The 23,349-nt window shown below is 51.2% G+C and overlaps 8 protein-coding genes across 8 annotated transcripts; 1 reads left to right on the top strand and 7 right to left on the bottom strand.

The window, feature by feature from the left end:
* Positions 1–149: 149 nt before the first annotated feature.
* Positions 150–2,783, bottom strand: Asppvi_008728 (uncharacterized protein; the record flags this gene model as incomplete). The annotated part of the gene is made up of 1 exon (XM_043304594.1): positions 150–2,783. The coding sequence occupies one exon, from the start codon at positions 2,781–2,783 to the stop codon at positions 150–152; it is 2,634 nt and encodes an 877-aa protein (XP_043160529.1).
* A 562-nt stretch (positions 2,784–3,345) lies between these two features.
* On the bottom strand, positions 3,346–5,046 carry Asppvi_008729 (2-(3-amino-3-carboxypropyl)histidine synthase subunit 1/2; the record flags this gene model as incomplete). The annotated part of the gene is made up of 1 exon (XM_043304595.1): positions 3,346–5,046. One exon carries the CDS (start codon positions 5,044–5,046, stop codon positions 3,346–3,348), a length of 1,701 nt encoding a protein of 566 aa, XP_043160530.1.
* A 271-nt stretch (positions 5,047–5,317) lies between these two features.
* On the bottom strand, positions 5,318–6,443 carry Asppvi_008730 (maleylacetate reductase; the record flags this gene model as incomplete). Its single annotated transcript, XM_043304596.1, has 2 exons — positions 5,318–5,865; positions 5,918–6,443. 2 exons carry the CDS (start codon positions 6,441–6,443, stop codon positions 5,318–5,320), a joined length of 1,074 nt encoding a protein of 357 aa, XP_043160531.1.
* An 814-nt stretch (positions 6,444–7,257) lies between these two features.
* On the bottom strand, positions 7,258–8,579 carry Asppvi_008731 (WD40 repeat domain-containing protein; the record flags this gene model as incomplete). The annotated part of the gene is made up of 2 exons (XM_043304597.1): positions 7,258–8,140; positions 8,218–8,579. The coding sequence occupies 2 exons, from the start codon at positions 8,577–8,579 to the stop codon at positions 7,258–7,260; spliced, it is 1,245 nt and encodes a 414-aa protein (XP_043160532.1).
* A 2,181-nt stretch (positions 8,580–10,760) lies between these two features.
* Positions 10,761–12,242, bottom strand: Asppvi_008732 (glycoside hydrolase family 7 protein; the record flags this gene model as incomplete). Its single annotated transcript, XM_043304598.1, has 3 exons — positions 10,761–11,519; positions 11,584–11,967; positions 12,027–12,242. The coding sequence occupies 3 exons, from the start codon at positions 12,240–12,242 to the stop codon at positions 10,761–10,763; spliced, it is 1,359 nt and encodes a 452-aa protein (XP_043160533.1).
* A 2,968-nt stretch (positions 12,243–15,210) lies between these two features.
* On the top strand, positions 15,211–16,500 carry Asppvi_008733 (alpha/beta hydrolase; the record flags this gene model as incomplete). The annotated part of the gene is made up of 2 exons (XM_043304599.1): positions 15,211–15,614; positions 15,678–16,500. 2 exons carry the CDS (start codon positions 15,211–15,213, stop codon positions 16,498–16,500), a joined length of 1,227 nt encoding a protein of 408 aa, XP_043160534.1.
* Positions 16,501–16,728: 228 nt separating this feature from the next.
* On the bottom strand, positions 16,729–17,021 carry Asppvi_008734 (uncharacterized protein; the record flags this gene model as incomplete). The annotated part of the gene is made up of 2 exons (XM_043304600.1): positions 16,729–16,933; positions 16,996–17,021. 2 exons carry the CDS (start codon positions 17,019–17,021, stop codon positions 16,729–16,731), a joined length of 231 nt encoding a protein of 76 aa, XP_043160535.1.
* A 3,864-nt stretch (positions 17,022–20,885) lies between these two features.
* Positions 20,886–22,841, bottom strand: Asppvi_008735 (cation:proton antiporter; the record flags this gene model as incomplete). Its single annotated transcript, XM_043304601.1, has 3 exons — positions 20,886–21,617; positions 21,679–22,532; positions 22,592–22,841. The coding sequence occupies 3 exons, from the start codon at positions 22,839–22,841 to the stop codon at positions 20,886–20,888; spliced, it is 1,836 nt and encodes a 611-aa protein (XP_043160536.1).
* Positions 22,842–23,349: the final 508 nt, after the last annotated feature.

Consider the following 23,349-nt stretch of genomic DNA (forward strand, 5'->3'; position numbering starts at 1 on the left):
TCGCTAGCTCCATGACAATAATGCGAATAGAGCAGTCGTCAACCCTAACTCCATCACATGAGTGCTTTGCTTCCCGCGCAAAGTCCGACGCTGTTGAACATATCGCTAAACGCACATTACTGATACTGAAGGCAATGCGGTTGAGAATCTCACTCGGAACTGTCAGTCAATGCATCATCCACCAGGAATTCCGCTCCGAGAGGACTCTGATCGAATGCAAAGATCGAATCTGATGGATTGTTCTGCTGAACATCCTCCGCCTCATGTGCTTCCACGTCTGGCATGGCCTCGATCAGGTCGAAGAATTGTCCTGCAAATTCCACAACCTCGTCGGCCAGCTTGAACTCCAGAATCGCTTCCAGGGCCTGCATGTCCTGCTTCCACTTCTGCTCCCGTCGCGCCTTTTCTTCTGCCGTCCGGCGACATGTCCCGTCCCGCTCACGGAGCTTCATGCAGTTCGGGCAGTGGTAGTGCACTTGGCAAAAGGAACAGTTGCAAGGTGGGTTCACGTTGATACAATCCTGGCAGACGTAGACCGAGCAGGCCGTGCATTCCCGCAGGATACTAGAGCATCTCGGGCGCTGGTCACCGACCGCGCGAATCTGTGGGCAAAAGAAGGACTGGCAGCCTTGCCATTTGGGGGAATCGAACGGCGACTCGCAGAAGAAGGATGACGGTGACGAGGACCGAGAGCGGTTTGAATTGCTGACCGAGAAACTCCTCGATCGGCGGTGGATAGGCGCTACAGGCCTGGAAGATATTCCCGAACTCAGCAGGCCGGGATGTCCCATATCAGCAATGGCACCCCCATCTCCATTGTCCTCAGTGAAACTGCTAGTCGTAGAATCGAAGACGCGCAGGGTTCGGTAAGGTAGTTCGATTTCGGGAGTGGCACCTGCAAGACCAGGCTGTGGAATGCCGAGCTCTCGCATGAATTCGCTGTTGACCTGATCGGACCTCAGCCCGGACGGGTTCTGAATAGCCATCTTCTCCAGAGCCAGGTCCCGATAACCGCAGATACGAAGCCGAAGGCCCCGCAGGTCGTGTTCAATGCATAATGGCTTCGAACAACTCTTGCAGTGAACCTTCCATTGAGGAGCGTCGTAACATTCTTGGCACAGATTCCGAGGACATGCTGTAGGCTGGCGATCAGGCGGTCCCAGTAGCCATTTCATCATGGCGATATGGCCTGTCTCAAGGGAGTAGTCCGGTTTGCGGGGATCACCGTAAGCATACTTCGGGAAGGTCTTGCTCCACTCGTTGGCTGAGTATTCCAAGTCCTCCCAGCCTTGACCACGGGGCAATGGAGCTGCTCGCACCTGGTCAACGTCCCGGTTAGGGGTGCCGATGCTGATGCCGCCGCCTCCGGAAAATATGGGCTCAGTACAACACCAATGAAATTTCAGGGTCGGATAAGGTACTGGGTCGTTGGGATTGACAGAGACATTGTCCGTCGAGTTTCTGAGAGGATCCTGCATAAGACACGGGGTCACAACAGCGCCAGGTGCCCACCAGAAGCTTTTCGCAGAGTCCTCTGGAGTCGACGAACTGCTGCGGCTGTGAAGATAAGGTCGGTCATACGCACAGCTTGCACACAGGGTCTTTCGACACCCGACGCAGTGCATCAGGATACTACATTGTTCGCATCTCTCAGAGATCTCCTCAAAGCAGTTATCGCAGCGGACGTTGTCAACAAAACGAGTGTGGCTTGAGCGCAAATGAGCAGGCGTCATCTTGCCTTCGCCTAGCCCCTGTCCTTCCCCGGTGCCGAGTGGCTCGCCATTGCACCCGGTCTCGTTGTGTTCCCACAACTTCCCATCTCTCTGGCTTGGTCGACCGCCCTGTTCCACTGGGCCAATCCAATTCTTAGACCTCCACAGCCGGTCAAAAACCACCCATACTTCGGCGGAACCTTGGGGAACCCTCATAGAAACATAGCTCCTTCTCCGGAAGCATCTTCCGGCAGGAGTAGAGCACCACGCAGTGTCAGTCCAGATCCCCAATTTATGACAGAGGTTGACCAATTCATGGGTAGGCTCGGAGTCAGAATCCTTCCGCAAGAGAGAAGATGAGAGATAAGGTCTGCGTCTATGATGCCGGCATCGGTATGTATAGAGACTTTTGAGCGCGAGACGTTTCGTCGACGAGGAGCTTCCGATGTTCCTTTCCATGTCCACGTCGTACTGGAGCCCGAACATGGTCAGATAGGGGATAATGTGGTATTTGAGAGAGACATTCTTGCAGCCCCGAACAGAAAGGTGCTCCAGTGTTTCTCGCCGCGAATGCAAAACAGTAGATATTAGAATCTGCCCCGAGACCGCGGTATTATCCAGCTCCAGACTCTTCAGACACGGGCTGAATGGAACCACCACGTTCATCAGCAGTTGGTCGAGAGCATATGACCGCGATTGGCGTGGCATCACCGACTCTGTCCCTCCAGGAAATACAATCCTGAGCGGGAACTGACTGCCGGATGGGTAGAACAAGCGGAACGAGAGGTACTTCCATGCCGTTGGGTAATTTTGGAGGAAGGATCGAAGGTAGCGGGAGGTATGAAAGAGCTTGAGGATGGCATCGGTGGGAGTCTGGAGTAGGAGAGATTCAAGGATAGGCGCGTGGGTGGTGATGACTCGCTCAAACATCGAAAGAGACCGCTGAGTCGGGGGGATAGACTGCTCCGATGAGCACTCCGAGAAAACCGAAGCTGTATCCTCCTCCATCTCATCTAAATCGCGACTTTTCACCTCCGGTCCAGAGGCCGGAGATTCACATAGGAGAGACATTGCAGCGGATTCTTTTCTCTTTCTTTTCCCCCCCTCTGGCACGCTGCTGCTGAGGATCAAAGTGACGCGAGGCCGGGATCGAAGCGGAGAATGCAGGCGTCGCACATCATAAAGGAAGAGAAGACGGGCTAAGATGCACAAGGTAAGGAGTGCACTCCAAAGATGGACACCATGCGGAAGCCATCTAAGGGCAAGGACTGGAAGAAAAAGAGGTAATAAAGGAGATGATGATAAGACCACCAGCTGGCTGGGTGTTGTTGCTTTGCCAACTCAGTAAGGTCGATAGATCGTGTTGGGATCAAACCCAACGACGCCTGGGATCTGCTTGTGTCCATCATGTGATAGGTCGCCCTGTGTGTCGCGCGAGACACTTTTCTTTACTCCTGAGGGATAAATTGTTTTTGCCCATCAATTATCAATTCTTTACACAATTATTGGTCGATTATACTCTAGCTAACTCATAGGATTTGGAGGATCCACTGATGTGTCAAGCAAGTTTTTGGTAACGGACTTCGTTCAGCCTCCATCCAGGGTATCTCGAGAGCTTGATTTGCGCCCTAAACTAGTGTTTCTCTATTGAATCGCCCACCGTATATCCCCTTGCAATGCCCTTGCGCCCTTCGACGACCAAAGTGCTATCGCTAGGATCCTCTTCGTCGTACTGGATATCGAAGTCGCTTCCCAGCCCCTTCCAAGTCCGCTGCGACCGTAGAAATTCAGCCCCTGGAGAGACGGCCCCGCCGATCATGGCCAACTCGCCTTTAGCTCGTCTGGCTAGGGCTCGGGCAGCGGCCGGCCCACTGGCAGCAGAGACTGCATCCTCATCACCCTGAGCGGAAACGCGGGGTGCAGGATTCCGCATCGGACGCGTGTGAGAGACATATCGGCCGGTTCGCAGATCAAACTCGGGAGGTGCAGACTCGGGTTCGGACATGTCGTCGTCGTCGTTTGGTGATCCTTCGTCGTCTGCTGTTTGCGCTTCTTCGGCAGGTTGGTCAAGGATGCTCTGAAAGTCGCTCTGCCAGGCTCCAGTCCAAACTCGCTCGTGGTCACCCTTGAGAGCAAGCTCCAACTCAAACGGGGTGATCACCGGTTTCCAGAAATCTTTGCTGTCGACAAGGGAACTCTCCCAGCAACCAATCACCACCCAGCCACCGATTTCACTGAAATTAGCCACCTTGGCAGCATTCAGTTTGCCTACAACGAACATGTAGCTCTTTTTTCCTGCATCTGCGATCTTTTGCTTCACATGCTCCACGATATGAAGATAATTCTTCACACTGAGCGTATTGATCAAGATCCCGAAAATCGGGACGGTACTGAGCCTTGTCAGAATAGCGTAGCGACGCCCCAAGGCAGCCGATGTCGACGCGGGCAGCGGCTTGACATTGTCGCTCGGCCCGTCGGCGGTGGGATAGATGTGGATCGCAGCCACTCGGGACGCGAGCGTCAGAAGGAGCGCAGTCGGCGGGTCGGAGATGTGGAAGAGCTGCCATTCCGACAGCGATTCGGGGTTCTCACGCACCGAGTCCGGCACCGTCCGATTGGGAATGGCAGATGATGGGCAGTGGATTAATTCCGTCGCGTAGAGGTTGGTGTATCCTTCCTCTACTAAGCGCGCGTACACGGCAGGAATATGGTCGCAGTAGGTCACGTCGGCCGCGAGTACGATCTTGGTGGCCTGATCCGGGTAGGTCGTTTTGAACGCCTGGATGACCAGCTCAATAGGTAACTCCTTGTGAGTGAAGACATAGATGACAGGTAGTCTGGCCGTAGGCGACAAGCACGAGCGCCCATAATGCACGACAACGTCCGCATTCACATGTTCTGCAGCGACCTCGTCGACACAACAGGTCCCGTAAGATGTATCCGCCAATATATACAATCTGGGCTCCGGCTCCGGCTTATCATCAACACTAAGTTGAGAGACATCTTGAGCTAGATTCTCCGATTCCGCATCGTCCGTTCCGTTACCGTTCTTTTCGGCGCTGACCCTGTCGACGTCGCGGCGCGCAAGACCTCGGCTGAGCAGCTGGAAAACACGGGGAGCATCCGGAAGCATATCATCTGGGAACTGCAGGGCGATGCGCTTGTACCGTGCCTGGCGGATCTCCTGCAACGTGCGCTCGATATCGTAGGTGATGGAGAGCTCTTCGTCCGACAGAGTGCGAGTCGCATTCTGGCGGGCGACGGGTTCGGTGGCCTCGAGTATGAGAGAATCTGGCGTTGAGAGGACAGGGGCCGCCTGCATTTCGGTTGCCATGTTGATAAGAGCCCTCAGGCAAGGGTAGGTGGAGGAATTCGTTCTTAAAAGTGGGATGTTGATGGCGGAAATTTTTATTTTTTGGTGAGGGCGAGAGAAATCCCCCACTTCACCCCGCCATCCATCCGCAGCCAATGGGACTGATGGCATTTTGGAGGGCTTCATCGTACGATAACCGTCCAAAAAGGTGCTTAGATCATTTTTCTCATTAGGGACATCTCTTAACATTTGAAACTGGATTTACATAATATAGCAGGATAATGACTGCTAGCTAAAGATCTGCCCTTGCCGGCTCGCCAGCCCATACCCTCCGAATCAACTCCCGGATAGGAGTACGCTCAATGTCTCGAGGATTCCAATAAGGATTGCTTACAGCGATGTCCGCAGCCTTGTCAATATCCTCTTCCTTCATGCCAAACTCCTTCAGACCCCGCTTGACCTTGAGCTTGTCCAGCAAGACATTGAGGCCGTGAATAGCGTCGCCGTTACTGTCCGGAAGCGCCTCTGCAAGCTTCTTCATGGCCTCAGGGATCTTGGGAGCGTTGTAGGAGATAGCATGTGGCAGCACAGCCGTGTGCGTCTCTGCGTGTGGCAGGTTGAAGCTGCCGCCGAGGGTATGGCAAAGTTTGTGGTGGATGGACATGCCCACGCTGCCTAGGCAAGTGCCACAGAGCCAGGCACCGTACAGAGCCAGCGAGCGAGCAGTTTCCGAAGAGGGATTCTCAACGATCTCTGGAAGGGCAGACGCCAGTGCTCGGGTGCCTTCGACAGCCATCAAATTGATGACGGGGTTTGTGTTGCGGGCATACAGCGCCTCAACTATCATGACGATTAGCTTTTGAACGTCATAGATGCAGAGTGTTTCACCAACCAGCATGAGCAATGGCATTGACACCGCTCGTTGCACTCATCGCCGCAGGTAGAGTCATGGTAAGGTCGACATCGTAGATGACCGTCCCAGGGAGAATCTTGGGATCCGAGCGAGTCTTCTTCAGTCCGTCTGCCGTCTCGCCCAAAATAGGAGTCATCTCACTACCAGCATATGTAGTCGGGATGCAAATGTGAGGAAGGCCGGTCCGGATGCTGATCGCCTTGCCCAGGCCAATGGTACTTCCACCGCCGATGGAGACGACCAAATCCGCTCCTTGGGACCTCGCATACTCGACTGCCTTATCTGTGATATGGGTAGGGGTGTGCATCGTAGCTTCGGAAAAGATGCCAGCTACTTGGCCCTTAAGAACCGACTTGACGGCCTCGGCGTGTCCGACCTGCTGCGGTGTCGACAGGACCAACGGCGCCTTTAGGTTGAGTCGCCCAATTTCATCGGGGAGCTTTTGAATAGTACCGCTGCCGAAGATAACACGGCCCGGATTTGCATTATACTCGAAGGAGTCCATCTTGAGAATAGGTATGGCCAACTCGTGCTGCGATCAAAGTTGTAAAACGACAATTGACTGGCGCGGGACTCTCAAGGATCGGTAAACGGTGAATCAATGAAACAAGAGAGGAAATCAGGGCAGCATGGTTATAAGTATAGGTTCTCTAGTCCATAGTCTCCCGGCAATGAGGCTTGATCAGCCATGAATAATAAGTTAATAACCTCTTCTCCCCACACCCCACCAGCGGGGGAGTGCGAACCCCGTTCAACGTCATGGAGCGATTGGAGCGAAGGAAGCTCTTTGCCGTGGGTCTCTTTCCGGGCCATTGAGTTTCGGCAGTTGACAAGTTGATGATCCCGATGATGTAGAAGCACTTTTGACAGGCAGTTTTGTAGAATGCAGAATGACAAACCTACTGAATGGAGTTGACTACATGCTGGTATTTGGATGTTGGATCCCTCAACCCATTGTCACTGATAAGAAAATCACCAGGTCGGAAATCCCCCCATCTCCAATCTGCCCCATAGAACACCATCCAAGGTACAGTATGCCTCTACTCCTATTGGAGGTTGGAGCAGAAGTGGATGTCGATGTGTCCTAATATAGATAAAGTATGTGTCTTCGTTTCTGTTGAACACAGGGGGTACTAGGTATGATTGATAATATACTACGATACCTTGATATAGTTACATGTTTCGTCGAAGTTGCACCAACCACGTAATTGCAGCTTTTCTTTCGCATAAACACCGATATATGCATGCTACACTTCACTTTTGATTTTTCAAAACCGTTTGGGGTATCCGGAAATCAAGTCAAGCCGAGTCAAATCAAATCAATCAATGTCGGCAAATGCCATAATGTCTTGGCCTCCCTTGCCTTTGTTCTTCTTGCGCTTTCGTTGAGGCGGAGCAGCCTTGCGACTCTCGCGATCGCTATCATCCGAGTCGTCACCATCGTCGCTGTCGTCACTATCACCGCCAAACATGCGTTTCCCGCCAGCCATGTCCCCGTCCATTCCATCTGAGTCGACGGCCTCGTGCCACACCTTGACAACCTGACCACCGCCACTGACCATGCGCCCTTCAACGTCGAATCCCAGACCAATGACGCCCTCGGTCTCGTCATGCATGACTTCCGAAACGACCTTGTTCATACCCATCCGGACGAATTTGACTCCACCACTTCCCAGGCCGACGGCAATCATCTTGCCCTTCCCGAGCTCGTCAGGAACAACCGCCAGGGTCTCCAGCGACTCTCCGCCTCCGGCTTCCCGCTGGACGTAGATACGCTCGTCTTGGTCATCCCAAGCGCCTTTCTCCCAGAGTGTCAAGACGCCGCTGGAACCTCCCACAATCACCTTTTCACCCCGGCTCGTTCCACCCGCGCGTAAACCGCCGATGTAAACGGAGCTTACCAATTCCTCTTCCTGATCTTCGCTGCGCACTAGGACACCGCGGCGGAGGTCTGTAACGGCTAACGTAGTGCCGCCGGTGGTCACCCATTGCTTGCTGAAGCCCGAGGTGCTGGTATCCGACGGAGGGAGCGGTGTAAGAGACGAAATGTAGTCGTCATGGGGATGATGCGTCTGCTGTGGCCGAGCAGACACGGGTGAGAAGGGAATTCTAAGGTCGTAAAGATGGAGTGCACTGGAGTCGGTAGCGAGGAGGAGAGTCTGAGGGGAGAGCGCATGAACGATTGTCGGAGCATCGACCGATCTGCCATAACAGTCACATTTAGTTAACCCACCCACAAAGAAGTAACATAATTTCGACGCAAAGACCCATTGACTCACCCATCCTTCGCAGGAGGAATCGCAATTTTGTTTTCCACCACGCCGGTCTCCGCCTTTGCGGCCTTGACCAACCCATCCGTCCCCGCAGAGTACAGCATCTCACCGTCTACCCCGAACCCTAGACACCGACAGCTCCCCTTGTGTCGGCGGGTCCTCCACATTGTATCGATGTGTCCCTTGCCATTGCGCGACGAGGAAGTCGACTCCGCCCCGTCATCGTCGGTGTCGCTCTCCTCCGATGGAAGCCGAAAAGTTTGGACGTGGCCAGTAGACAGCCCAACGGAGACAATTGGCTCCTTGGGATGAATGGCCTGCGAGAACAGGTCCGCTGAGAGCGGGAGGGTGCAGACCGTGTCAAACATGGCGGGGGGAGGTGGTAATTCAAGGTCTTCTTTACTTCTCCTCGATGGAGCTCTAGAATAGATGGACATTTAAAGTGGGTACGTTACGGGCCGATGAATCTTCCGCCAGTGGGCCTACCTACTCAAACTATGCCCTAAACTCTGTCATAAGCTAAGACACATCTCTGAATTCTAGAAGTCCATTAACTAATTATGAGGAAGGGCTATCAGACTGGGACTGTGATACTTGCGCCCGTTTTCTGCGATGAAAAGCTAAATCGACAAAGAAAAAGTGACTATACGCGGTGACACCGCTATCAAAGTACTTAGAATCTGATCTTTGTAGCCCTGGGAAGCCAAAGCACCAGTTATCATCAATTTCCCCGCCGAGAGTAGGTTCCAAATCAAATTTCCCCAGTGACCACAGCCAATCTTCGAATTCCATCCAAGTAGATAATGTGAAAGGTGTGCCCCTATGGAAGAATACAACGTCACAATCAATAAGGAGCTTCGAGATAGGTACGGTGGACCAAGGAGGCCTCAGTTCCGGTTCAAGTTCGGAAAGTGGATGCACAACGCATAAGAACACGAAAGGATCACGCGCTGGGAAGATAATTTCCTTCTCGATGCCGGAATACAAATCTCCCAGTCGACACCAGTCTCTGTGGGGTTTGAGCGAGAGTTGCGAGGGGATAAGGCTTTGGGTATCCAGGTACAAAGACCCAACAATGGTGATCTTGTCGGAGGGTGGCTGGTTGAGGAGCATACGTCTCCAACTAGCTTCTCTTCGAAGATAAACCTCCCTCTTACGACGCACGCGTGCGCGTGAATGTTTCTGAACCTTTTTGCGAAATAGACCACGCCAGAGGTTTGACTGAACGAACGGGTTTATACGTCTTTCCTCTGGGTCAACCCTCTTCTCGGAAGGCTTGAAGAAGAGAGCTTTCTGGAGAGCACTAGAGTCTTGGATAACCCTATGCCACATACAGCAGACCCTCTGAGCTGAAGTGAGCAAGGTGGGTAGATGAACTTGGAGGAGGATTCCCTCAAGAACTTCTGGGATACCAAAGATTCTGTGAGATGCTGAAGAATACATCCTGTTGGCAATGAGAACAGGCTTGGTTGATTAGTGGTGGCGGGAGATTTCCATCTGAGGGATGAAGACAGCTGGCAGCATTAGACGTCATAAATACAGCTTGAATAGAACCTAGGATCGATGCACATAACGGCTCATCCTGATGTAAAAGCCATTCTCGAGCAAGTTGACTATCTAGCAGTATCACTAAATCAGGTCAATATAATAGAGCTCACAAATGAAGAACACATAATATACAGGCATCAAATCAGTCGGGGCATCTATCAATCCGTCCAGATCATCCCGTGCTACCCATCAGTGGTCAAAGCAAGACATGCTCAGAGTGTCACCTCCAGAATTAGTCAAAGTGCTCTCAACATCAGACAGTCCTTTGGTAATTGCTTGTCTCATGACGAGGCATGTTCAGGTGCCCTGAGTAAGTCGTCGATGTGCTTTCCTTAAGTTTGTCCTGTTCGTGGTTCGTCTCTTACTAGATCAATGACAGTGTCTGTATCAAGATGATTTCCGTTGCTTACTACCAGTGAAGTTCCGCACTCACTCTCCCTCCACAGTAGAGCTTCAGTTCTTGGATCCGAAGAAAGTCGGTCATGATTCTGATGATTCTCTGTTGTCTTGGGTTGATGCACAGCTTGCAAAGTCCGAAGACAATTCGCGATGAGAAGGAGACTTGGACTGAGCAAATGCAATGTAGGTGTCATCAAAGAGATCTTCCTACGTTTGCTTCATAGTTACGAATACTAGGTGTCATCTGTGGTTTGTCGGGAACAAGGACAATGGGCTTGCAGAAAGGCAACAAAATTGATCAATCAACTTCATATGTACACGAGAAGTCAACGTCGAAATTCTTACCAAAAGGAACTGTAAAATACTTCACTTGGAAACGGAAACCAAAAGAGAAATTTGACGAAGAAAGTGGCAGATAAGAAAACAGCAAATGAAAGCCTGCCCTGCAGCTCAGCAGGGGTCTATGTCAATCGTGTATCTGATTATATACAAGTCCGGGAGGAGACACTCCTCTTGCTGCCATTACTCAAGGGAGCCTGCCCTCAACCATTGCAGACACAATCAGTGTCTCCCGCTCGGGCTTGACTTTCCTTTCAACTCGCTTAAGCTTTGAAGGTCGAGCCAATGGGACCAAACTTGATGTTGGAGAAAGTCACAGAGGCATCAGGGTGCTGGGCCTCGACAGTTGCCGGGTCGCCGACGCTGTGGTMGCAAGTGCCACGGGCAACACCAGCTTTCGAGGAAGCAGCATCAGTGGGGTAGGTGCTGTCAAGCCACATCATGCTAGCGGCGTGGTCGTCCCAGATGCTCATGATGAGAACCATCTCAGACAGAGCTTTGCCCATGCCGCTGAGACCGCCGTGCTTCGCGAAAATATCCTGATCGCCAAAGGCCTTCTTCTGGGCCGTGCAGAAGTCCGAGGTGATCGAATTGCCAGACACGCCGGCAACGTTGGAGACAGCGTTGGAAATTACCTTGCCGTTCTGGACGTAGATGCGCTTGATTTCGGAAAGAGCACCACTGTCAGTGCCGTCAGCAGTAATGAACTGAGTCACCACGGTCATCTTGGATTTCGTGTCAACGATCTTGCCGGGGCCATAGAAGGACTCATTGCCCATGCGGAAAGGATTGAAGTCACAGCCATCAGGATCACAAGTGCCTGCATAACGGGTAGAAGAGTATGTGCCACCGCAGGCATCACCGCTGCAAATGGTCTGTGAGACACCATCACAGGGATGAGGAGTCAGAGCAGTGGAAATGCTGTTAGCCTCCCAGATATCCATCTCAGGGCAGCAGGATCCGTGGCCACCAACGCCTGCTTTCTTGTCGTTGCTGGAGGGCTTCCAGCCTTCCACGTTGGCCTGTTTTATCGTCAGCTTCTATTTAATCGTCGATCAGATCTCCCATTGTGAGAGTTTATCTTACCGCGCCATTGATGAACTTGAGATCCCGAGGGCACTGGGAGTCACAGTATCCGGTTCCATACTTGGCACCGGCCTTGTTGGTAGGGTATTTAGACATGCCACCATCGGCATCCATAGCCACAAAGTACAGAGCACCGTTCAAACCGCAAGGGAGGTTCGACACATCGACATCAAAGGTGAACTCGCTATTCAACAGGTTGAATTGCTGGTACGTTGTCTCATCCTTCATGAGGTACAAACGCGAGCCAATATTGGCACCGGTGACGAAGCTGAGTTTAATCTCGGATCCAGAGGTAGTGATACCGTAAGTACCCGCGTAATCGGCTCCATCTAAGGCACAGTTTTGAGCGCAGGATTCGTTGTCAGGGCAGAGCTCCGTGTTCCACTGTTGGCATTGTCAACAAGATTGCGTCCTTGAATACGGCTGCCGGCGGAAATGCCTACCGTGTTGCCGGTATAGCAATTGGTGGTGTCTTTGGTCGAATGAAGCCAGCGCCAGTTGGCATCAATCACAACAGAGCCGCTCTGCTGGGTGCAGCTGCCAGCAGCAGTACACTTCTGCCAGGTCAGAGCAGGGTGGGTTTCCGGTTTCTGTGTGCCGACCTGCTGAGCATTGGCGGCCACCGCAAGAGCAGAGAAAAGGAGCGCGCGTCGATGCATTTTGGTGCAGAAGAGAATGAATGAAGTCTTTGTCTTTGTTATCTGACCAGCAGAGATGATTGACCAAGATTGAAGACGAGGTTGTTGGCTTTTATATACCTTTTCTTCAAGTGAGATCGTCCTTCCTTTTTACCCCGGAGCTAGCCTAGGAGGAGTGCATATCAATCTCACCATATCCGGTGCAACGGTCCGTCAGTCCGTCGCATTCCCCTGTTTCAAGCTAGGAGAGCGATGATTTTCCAAGATTGTAGGGGGCTAACCATGCCGGCAATGAATGTCACAAGGGCAGCAAGTTATGTCTGGAAGTGGACCGGAGCTCGCATGAACTTACAAGGGCTCCGCACACTAAGTCGTTTGAGTAACAGAAGCTCGAAAGTTCCGTGTCCATCATAGAGCCACGAGTCAGTTTTGCGTTTCATCTGTGCAGGAGCGGAGAAAGCTCCGAGCTACTTTTGCTAGGTGCAATATCACTGCTACCCCGGACCATAGCCAGTTTCTGCATGTTCACGACAATCCCTTTGACAAGGGATACCAGGAAGATGGCGGTCGAGAGGACCACACGCAGATACGCAACCATTTTCAGCTTACAAGACCATATTGTCTGATAAGGTAATGGTATGTCGGCGGGTCTACATCTGAGGGAGACCGTCGAAGTGACTTCCCCTTGGGGTATGCTCTCTAAGATGGTAAGAGATCGTTTTCATGCACAGTCTTTCCGCACTAGGAACTGAGTCCTCCAGCAGCTGAGCGAAAGATTAGAGCTGCAAGGGTAGGACCAAATCAAGCCCTGAACGGGAGTTTGTGATGCCTATCAAGCGAGGACGTCGGCCCCCGGAGCCTGTCTGGTATAGTATCATTCAACTCGAAACCTCGATCAATTCGGCAGACCGCGCCTCGTCTAAAAGGGATAAGTCGACATCCCAGCGTGTACTGAGACGTGGAAAACGAGCTTTCTCAACGTGAAGGATTGTAAGTACTCCGTTTTGCCATTTAGGCACGGCGGGCAACCCAAATTTTTCCGGCTGCCTTGGAGTGAGAATTTGGATCGGTAACGACACATACTCCACGGAGGCTGATTTCTGAAACGGCTCTCAGAGACTTGATTTGAAGATTCAGGTGCTGCGACGTCGAAACTACGCACTAGAAGAGATGATGCGGTGGCAGGATCCGGCAGATTGTGGCGTTATTGGGCGTCAGCTTCATTTCAAGCCATCGGTGACCTGCTATGAAGGATTGATTAATTATCGAAGGGGTCCTGAAGCCATGTCGATCACCGGAATGCGGGGATAGAATCCCATCAATAGCAAATCGCCTTGACGATAGTGCCGGCGCACTCGGTTTCGGATGTTCGCTTCAGATGGCGCGGGGTGCCTCTTCAGGCAGAATTCTGCATCAACTGCCAAAGAAGAGCCCATCCATCTACTTGCCAAGAGAAATTGTAAAGGATATATTCCTGTCTTAGCACATAGACCAAATGATGAAAAGTCACGGTCGATCGCTGTTGCCTCGGACGTCCGGGAATACGGCTCCGAGATTCATACGGCCTAAGGGCGGCTACTGAACAGGATTGACAGAGTCTTGGAAGCCGTCCTTTCAGTACAGCATGCAATCGCAGAAACTATTTGAGTTCACCTTACCGCTACAGACAAGACATCCTGAGTCAGCGTCACCATACGCAACCCACAGAACCCTGATCAAACACTGTTGTGGTCGTTGACAGAGATATAGCAATGCAAACATCAGAGGGGACCGTAAGATTGCTATCCGAAGAACTATAAAACGAGGTGCGCACCTTGCAGATCCTTCTTCTTGATGGTGCAGCACGTTGCACATATGCGCAAGGGCTCCACGGCGAATCGCGATTTAGCCGGGAACGTCTCTCATCCTATGAATCGGCAGTCAAACCGCCGGGATTTCTCTGCAAAATATTGCTAGGAGGTTATGGGGTAAAAGCAAGAGCGAGAGCCAGCAGCTGGATCTTTGGAATTATCGGCTGTGCTCTCTGCAGGGTCGTTTTCGAATAGGGCGTTTCTCCTCCTGTCCTACCAGCGCCAGATTCTGTACATCCAAGTTCAGCTCAAAGCTGACTCTACAGCTCGCTGGGCCCCATTGTTGACCACATGAGAGCATGAATAAGTCGGCTACCCGTTGTGATCTTCACTTGTGCTGTCTGTTTGTATGACATCTCTGAGCGATTATTGTCATCGGAAACTGCGCAAGTTTGACTTTGGTAACATGTTAACCAGCCTATCGTGTTGCCTGCGTTCATGCGTGTCCATTTTCGAAGATATGCCGACATTCTTTTGGGCAATCTATCCACTTGAAGGGTGCATATGCTCATTAGCGTGGATCAATCGAAACTGTGCGGATCAAAATAGCTAGTCAATCCTAAAAAGATTTGTCCAAGTCTAGGTTTAGCGGATGAATTTTCAGTTTTTCTGGATAGATTCGAGTCTCGGTCATATAGTAGTGCCTCGGATTGTTCAGCTCATTGCTACAATTTTGGACAGAAAATTGGTGAACAGTATGAGCTTGAGATTTTTTCAGACAAGATCTATCACTGTACAGTGACATCACCAATCAAAATGGTGATTTTAGAAGATCGTCTTGAGATGATTGCGAGGAGCTGTGTTGTGCTTCCTGAACGCATCGAGCTGGTGATGTTTTGGTGAGCGCCGGATTAGTCACTTGCTGCCTGTTGATGCCTGATCGGTTTATGGGAAAGAGCCAACTGATAAGGCATCCATCTTTACTCCAACATCTCCGGAGGACCTCGGCTTCTTTTCTTTCCTTCGTCAAGCGTCATTAATAAATTACGCTACTTCTCGTCCTGTCACTTTTTAGATCATTGCTCCGTTAGTGTCTGACTAGAAACAATTCGAGAACCAAGGCCAAACCATAGAGGCCCTGGAACAGCCAAAGAGAGGAGATCCAGAATTCGAGGGACCAGAGTTCGAACCAATCGCCCATGGCTTGGTACACCCAGGCAGTTGAAAGAGCCTCCAATTCTTTCAACGGTCCGCAGGTTCATCTTCACCTACTAGTTTTGACTGGAGCATCCGTGACTCTCGCTTTTCTTTTCCGTTCGTTTCTCTCCGAACAGCATCCTAAGGGTGCCATTCTCCCTTCGCCCCGTGCAGCCTTTTCAACAGTCCCCGATGCGGAGAAGCACCAACTCCCTCTGCCAAATGATGTGCTCCCTGGAGCGCGGGATGTGGCTTCGCCGTATGGCTCTATGAGAGTGTATGAATGGGGTCCAGAGGACGGACCTAAAGTATTATTCGTCCATGGGATCACCACACCTTGCATTGCACTGGGCGGATTGGCTCATGCTTTAGCCGATCAGGGTTGCCGAGTGATGCTTTTTGACCTGTATGTTGTTTCGCTATTCACCAATTTTTTTTTAAGAGACTTTGCTGAGCGATTGCTTTGAAGTTTTGGAAGAGGTTACTCGGACTGTCCGTCTGACGCTCCTCAAGACGATCGACTTTTTGCGACTCAGATTTTCCTCGCTCTAAGCTCCTCTCCTGTCTCCTGGACGGGGGCTGGCTCTGGGAAATTCTGTCTGGTCGGTTATTCCTTGGGCGGTGGTATTGCAGCGGCATTTGCATCCTACTTCCCTAATCTACTCTCCGCATTGGTGCTGTTGGCCCCAGCAGGGTTGATCCGCGACTCCCAGATCAGCTATCAGTCCCGGCTTCTTTATTCGCGTGGTTTGGTTCCAGAACGGGTACTCGGTTTCCTTGTTGGTCGTCGCCTCCGCGCTGGGCCCTTGACTACTCCAAAGTCAAAGAATGAAAAACTCAGCGCTGCAGATGCCCTCACCGAAGAGCTTCCCTCGCAAACCGCAGGCAATGTGCAGTTATTGTCTCGGGCCTATCCACATGTCACGGTTCCCAATGCCGTTTCTTGGCAAGTGAACAACCATGCCGGATTTGTTCATGCATTTATGTCTAGTATGCGCTTTGGCCCGATCCTGCAGCAGCGACAGTGGGACACCTGGACACGCCTTGGCGAGTACCTGGCAGCACAGAAAGGACTTCCAAAGGAAGAGCAATTGACAAATGGCCTTCCAAGTGACAAAGTCCTCATCATGTGCGGCATCTATGATTCCATCATCGTGAAAGATGAGCTTGTGCCCGATGCCACTTTGGCCCTCCAGGGAAATGTTGATTTTGAGTACTACAACGCAGGCCATGAGTTTCCCAGCACCCTGTACGACAAGGTAGCACAACGGATAGTGAAGCTCTTACATTGAGAGAAGTCTATTGAACTTGGTTATGACACAAATCAAGGGCGGGGAAAAAAAAAAGAACTGCCCCTGAGTTTCGGGGCCTAGTCTTGATGAAATGTACGCTAATAGGACAATCATAGACTTTGTATATAGAACATCATTCTGACAATCCTTTGGACGAATTTTTCTCCAGGGTCCCACCACTCCCCAAATTTGGAGTGAAGAGATATCCCCCTGAACTTTCCTCCACCTTCATTTTCGCAATATTTCTTCTGTTGCGTCAAGTTGACTGCTCAAACGTGAAACGTGAGCTGACCGATCTTGCATGCGGGCACGAGCAAAGTAAGGCTCATCAGCAAAAGCTGACTGTGAGAATCGGTCGACCACGCCGTTGCTCGCGTCTGGAATATGGCTCAACTTCCCGGCACTTAGGCCGCTGCTCTCGCCGTTGGTCATCCTGAAATGAAGCCACACGTGAGTCCTCTGTGGTGAATATGTGTGCACAAGAATGGGGCTTACTTTGTGGACTTTGTTGCAGAAGGCATTGTCACTATGAGGTACAATTCTGTTCGCCTTCAAGTCGAAGTGCTGGGAAGTTGAAGTTGCTTCGGGCAAGCGAGTGAGCCGAGATAATCTATCCAGTTGCTGAAGTGTGGCAGAAGGACAGGCTGACGATATACACTCGAGATATGATGTTCAAGATGTGGATTGTGGGAGTGTATCTGCAATGACAGTGGGTGAAGTCGCTTTTTGTTTCTGCTTTTATGCTTACTGGTTCTGAAAACTGGTGAGTAACAGCAAGACAGGCATGTCCATCCTCTAAATACCCAAGGATGATCGCCGGAGCAGATGGAACAGTCAGGGAATTTTGATGATGGAATACAAAAATAGCTGACCCGCTCCACAGTCTCGAGGGCACTTGTAAATGACAAGGATAAGATTGAACGGGGCTAGAAAAAGGAATGGCATCGAGGGAGAAACCGGAATGATCGAGATCTTCAGCCTGCAAGACAGCATGGACGATGACATCGACATGGGCCTAGTGCACATTCACCGTTGTGTTCTGTCGCATGGACTGCCGAGAACGGCTCTAGATCAGCAACCGGCCCAACAGTCGTGAGATGAAGAGCGAAGGGATCTATTCCGTGGCTACTCGACACCCTATTCTCTTCTCGACGCAGAGTCCACGAAGGATCATCATCAAATGTCTTGATCACCAAAAACGGTCTACCATCCGTAGGTACCGACTGGGCTTGGGCCAAGGGATGGCCTCGGAGTGGAGTTGGATCTCATCACTTAAGGGTCTAGTCCGCGTCTCTTGAACAGGAGTTCATTTACCACCGGATCGACTTCCTTGGGGGGGATTCTGATAAGCGGACGTGGCGTACGTCGGGAAGATTGGCCGAGCAGTGCCCTATGGGCCCGTCCCCCTGGTACGCTACGGCGTCCGACAGGTAGTTTCTTTTTTCGACTCCCACCATTATTTCTCGTTCATTGGAAGTGGACTGTGTGTATGATTGGACGAAAACTAGGCTGAAACACCAGGTCTTCTGTCACAAGTCTAGACCTTAGACCAGTAGCATGGCCGATGGCATGCAACTTTCTTGGCAGTCATTCAGCTGCCAAATGCAGACCTGCACCCTGTCATACTGTGCAGCACATCCCGAGCTAGGGGCATGATTGGCAGGCCTGAATAGGGAGTCGAGATCGAGGACGAGCCGTTGCGAGGACGATCGGTTGGAGCTTCAGACAGGCGTGGTTCGCGTGGACAAACGTGGTTGCTGGTATGGACGATCAACGCACAGTCCCAAGGAAATCTGAAGCAGGAATTACAACCTGCCAGTCAGCAACCTACATGCTTTTGTGGCTGTATGTTTTCTTTTCTTTTCTCGGTCACCTCCTTGCTTCCTCGTCTCCTCTTTGAGTGGCGATCGGCGATCGGCGAACAGCCCCCTTTGTCAACGTTCCTGAGTGACAATTCACGGAGCAATGCAAGAAGTGCATCATTTGTGTGTTAAGCTATGTGCATATGCAGGTTACCATGCAGCTGTGCTTCTTCTCGTGCTGTTCTAACGGCTGCGAGTGTCAAAATTCTCTGTGCAGTCATCGGACAATTGACATTCCAGGCCGGCCGTCTCTAACAAGAGGCCATGGCTGAACAACTACCTTATGGTTCCTCACACCTACCTAGTGCTCGCATGAAGTTGGGCTCTACCTTGGGAATCATTGGCGAATCTGCTGCGGGGATGTGTCAACCATCCGCATGCTTGGGTCGTCGTACTTCAGACATACTGACGCCCAAAATAGAGTTCAGCTATGCTCCTTTAATTTCAGACTGAGAGTAATATGATTTGGGCTCAGGAAAATGAAAAAAATAGAACGCGAAGCCTCGCTCATTGGGTAATCCTGCCAGAAGCATCATCGCTGAGAAGTGCGATGCGCGTGACATATGGAAAGGGACGAGTTGTCGAAGGGGGAAAAAGCAATTATTCATTTACGCCCGGTGACTTTCTGCCGATTAGGGGCTGGGCCGTTCAAGATCGGGGACGAAAAATGACCTTTACGACACGTCTCAAGCAATTAAGAGACAGCTGAGGTTTCACACGGTACATCTCAATTTTAGCCGGAAATGCGAAGCCGTCCGAACCTCGATACGCCTTGATTGGTGATGCCCGTGAACTACCCTCACTCTTGGCACCGGTTGTTACCAGAGTGTCGGGTGCGTCCAGTCTTACTCTTGCGCAGAGCTTCGAGGCTTTGAGACCAAGGTTTGGGTGTTGTCAGGGGTTGATGGACAAGCCTATGAAGCGAAGTCCGCGGGCCTGGGTGCTTGCTGGGTAAAATCATGATGCAACTCGGGCAGCTTTCCAACCCAGCCAAACCCGAAGTGAAACCCTCATTGGCACTGGCAGACTTGCAATGGATGTAAAGGCTCGACCAAGGAGACGTCCATTCACGAATTGGGCAAAAATTGACGACACCTAAGAGCAACTACTCCGTACTCGGTACTGCGGCGCAGACCAAACCAGATGATCGACTTGAGAGCAGTTCATGATTGCTCATCAGGCGATATGTATCAAGTATACCGTAGCCTTGAATCAAAACAAGATGGGCCGGAGTGATATTACTCGCGTCAAGGCCCATGGCTGCCCGGTTCAACGCTTCAGGGACCTTCTCGGGAGATCACTGTCTTTGCGCAAGCCAAGGCCAGGAAATCTGACTTATTTTTAACAGCTTTCTACGTCAAGCTCAGCGCATATAGGCAGACTCAAAAGTCTATTCTGTAGTGGGGCCTTCTGAAGTGCACTGACGACAAGGACTTCTACCGTTGTACGGGGTATGATTCCATCATTCCCCATCCCCCGTGGATGGCATGAAACATAGCCAAGCCTCACTGGAGGCCTGTGCTGACGGCAGACTGCAGAGCACATGGTTGCAAGGGAGAATGGACAACCCTCCCTTGCTGAAAAGCATGACAGGTCACCTTACCAGTGTCAATCAAATGAAAGCAAAGGCCGTTATCGTCACTACCCAATCGAGACAAAACAGGCGGAATTGGCGAACTCCACGACTAGACACGCAGATCTTGCTCAGATTGGTCCACTTTTTGGGTGTTTCATCGCTTCGCTCTGAAACTATCTCAAATAGTTGCTTTTCCTTCTCGTTGCCGGCGCAACTATTTTGATAAAGCCCCTTGCACCACACCATCTTCAGCAGCAACTTCACCCTTAACCGAGAGATGAAACGAGCTGTTTGAACTTGAGCCAAGATCGACAACACCGAATGAACCCTTGAGTACGGAGTACCTAGGGGCTATCTATCTACAGTGCTCAGAGAAGCCTACCAAGCTTGTAGCTACAACCTTTCAAGCCTTCGACCCCACAATACCAAACGGCTGTGGTATGCCTTGAAATCGCTGCTAATCCCGGTAAGGATCGGCGTCGCTCAATACGGCTAAGACGACACAGTATTGACTAGCGAGTCATGTTAAATGAAACTGATGGCATGGATTTATCCTAAGCATTTTTTGTCGTGTGGACTTGTTCCATACGCTATTTCGAAGATCGAGCAGACAAGACAATGGCCTTGGTGTTACACAAAGGAAATTGGCCGCGTAGACTTATCTTCTCTGCTGCCATTTCACAACCTCCTTTTTCGGCTCGTATCCTGTTACTCCTTTCCTCTTCAAGATAGGTTGGAGGAATGATACGCTAGAAAATGCGCACCCTATCAGTGTACTCTGAGATTTGCTGAAGTCACGTCCCAAGAGCCGCAAATCCTAGCGCCGAAATGGCCATTCTCTCTATCGAAGAGTTGCTGCCTGACAAGGCATTTTTTTCGATTTACTTTTTGCTTTTTGTGGCCTTGCCCCCATTGAGTCTACTTGCACGGGGCAGTACGCGATATCCTCAAGAGACGTCCCACGCGCCTAGAGGGTCCTCGCCGCCAGAATGAGTTCGAAGACTCTGAAGGGTTTTCACCCTCTTCACTAGAGACCCGACACAAATGGGGCCAATGAAAGTGCAGAGGGTGATCGCCCAGATGACCACCAGATAGATCTCAGAGTCTACATCTTGGCTACTGGTTACGGGAGATGAGGATGAATGAGGGGTGAATATCCCATCCGCCTCAGCCAACGATGCGATGAGGTAGCCAATCTCGCCTCGCGCCACCATAGCCAAACCCAAAATCGACGCCGGATACAATGAGCGGGGCTTGGGAGGAAGCTGTGGGCTGCTGATTTGTGCCACAGGAGGACAAAGCTCTTCTTGTGGCGAGTCAGTTCCCGCTGCTGCCGCCGGGAGTTGAGAGTCCTGCTTGCGCGAGTTTGATTCAGAGGATTGGTTTGCTTCCCTCTTTGGTCCATCGCTCCTTTGTGTCTGTCCTTGCGCTGGGGCATGTGAGGAGTCACTGTCCGGCTGAGATCGGGTCTTGCATGACTTGACCGCGCTCACAGTGGCAAACGCCAGTAGAGCCTTCTTCGCCTTGTTCAACAGCTTCGACCCCGGTAAAGTCAACCGAATCAGCCAGAATCCGGTCACTAGCTTGCCAAAAGCCATGAGAAGTGTATAAACTACGCCTCGCCAGACTACCCTCCCTTCAAACATTTTCGTGATTGGGATGGAAAATCCTATCGAAGCCTGGAGGGCGAGTCAGAACGGAACTTTGAGAAGATAGATGTAGAAAATTATGGAAACCTACAAAGAAGAGTGGGCTCAGAATCCGCTTCAGAGGCTCTTTGCAGAAAGTTTCGAAAACAAGTTCTCCAGTTGATCGCTCGAAACGCATAGTCCTTTCCGTATGTGCGGGCGCTTCGGTAGATTCAGCTTCTCTGCGACTTTTTTGTGCATGATTTTTGTCACGAGTCAGTCCGGTTTGCATTTCAATGCTCCCCGGTCGATGTTCGCGCTGGTCATCGGCTGGAATTTCGGCCTCTGGCTGCTTTTCATGAGTGGCCAACATCTCATCAAGCCAAGAAATAGTAGCCCCAGCCAAGTATGCAGCGAAGAGTCCCGATGTACCGGCGTACTGTGCGCCGGTGACCAGTCCAATGAGATAGAGCATGTGGACAACGAATGCGACATTCAGTGACCTCATGCAAGCAGGGACCCGAATCTCGTGCACCTGAAGTTTGCGCACAACCACCGCAACAACAAACCGACAAATGAGAAGAAGCCCCAAAGCAAACCCAAAGGCAACAAGGATGGGTCTGATCACGACCACTGGGTCGAAGGACGATCCCTGACTCGCGCCACCCAGATTCGAGATGATTTGAACCATCACCAAGCCCGCGACATCGTCCATCATCGCTGCGCTGCCCAGGACGACACCCAACTGGGTCTTTGCCAATCCCGTCGTAGACAGGATGGTGAATGTCGTTCCGATACTGGTTGAGCAGAGGGACGCACCAGCGGCAAATGCTTGAAGAGGAGTCGCTGATAGCAGGCTCATCAGGACGAAGGATAGACCCATAGGCACACCTACCCCGGTGATCGCCACCACAGAGGACAGAACGAAGTTTGATTTCAATTGGGAGAATGATGTTGAAAGGCCACCTGTTGAAACAAGCTCGTCAAAATAACGGCATCAGCCGATCCTTCTGCAGTCAACTTACCCTCGTACACCAAAAGAAGCAACCCGAGATATCCCAGCTGCTGAATGGCTTTCTGAACGCCTGGTTCTATCCAATTGGCTCCGGGGACTCCCCATGCCATCCCAATAAGAAGCTGCCCAATGAGCCCGCAGTAGATCAGCTTATCAAGTAGAGCGTTCACCCAGTTGAGAGCAAGAAGAAAGCTACTTAGGATCAGAATAGTTTGAATCCCTGGCTCATGATAAGCCAATGCATCTTGCGAGGCCACCATGGTGTCTTATATCAGGCTGAGCTGATATCTCGGCAGGTGAACTTGTCAGCCGCAGATATAATATATATATTCATCCAATAAATCCTAGTCAATGCCACCTTTGACAAATGTGAGCTCTGCGGCTCTAGCTATAGGCTCGTATGGCAATCTCACCCTCCGAGATTAATCAAACTGAAGCCATTGTAGATATTTGATGATTCAACCAGCCTTATAGTCACTCCGCGTCTGATAGAGTTACGTTACCAGAAACGAAGTGCTTGAAATCCGACAACTGCTTTGCGAAGAGTTGACGCCAAACGAGAGTATGGGACCAACGTACTCCCTGGCAATCGTCACACGGTGATGCAGGTATTTTTGAAGATCAAACTTGAGAGACTTGAACGGATACAAGACATGCGCTCTCTTGGCCGTATGAATAAAATTGTGATGCCTCAGGCTTCAATCACGTGATATACCCGTTCAGGTAATCCCTCACTATCTGCCAAACAACATCATCGCCATCATTCTT

This window comes from Aspergillus pseudoviridinutans, assembly GCF_018340605.1.
Source record: "Aspergillus pseudoviridinutans IFM 55266 DNA, scaffold_6, whole genome shotgun sequence".
In the NCBI taxonomy this organism is placed as follows: Eukaryota; Fungi; Ascomycota; class Eurotiomycetes; order Eurotiales; family Aspergillaceae; genus Aspergillus; species Aspergillus pseudoviridinutans.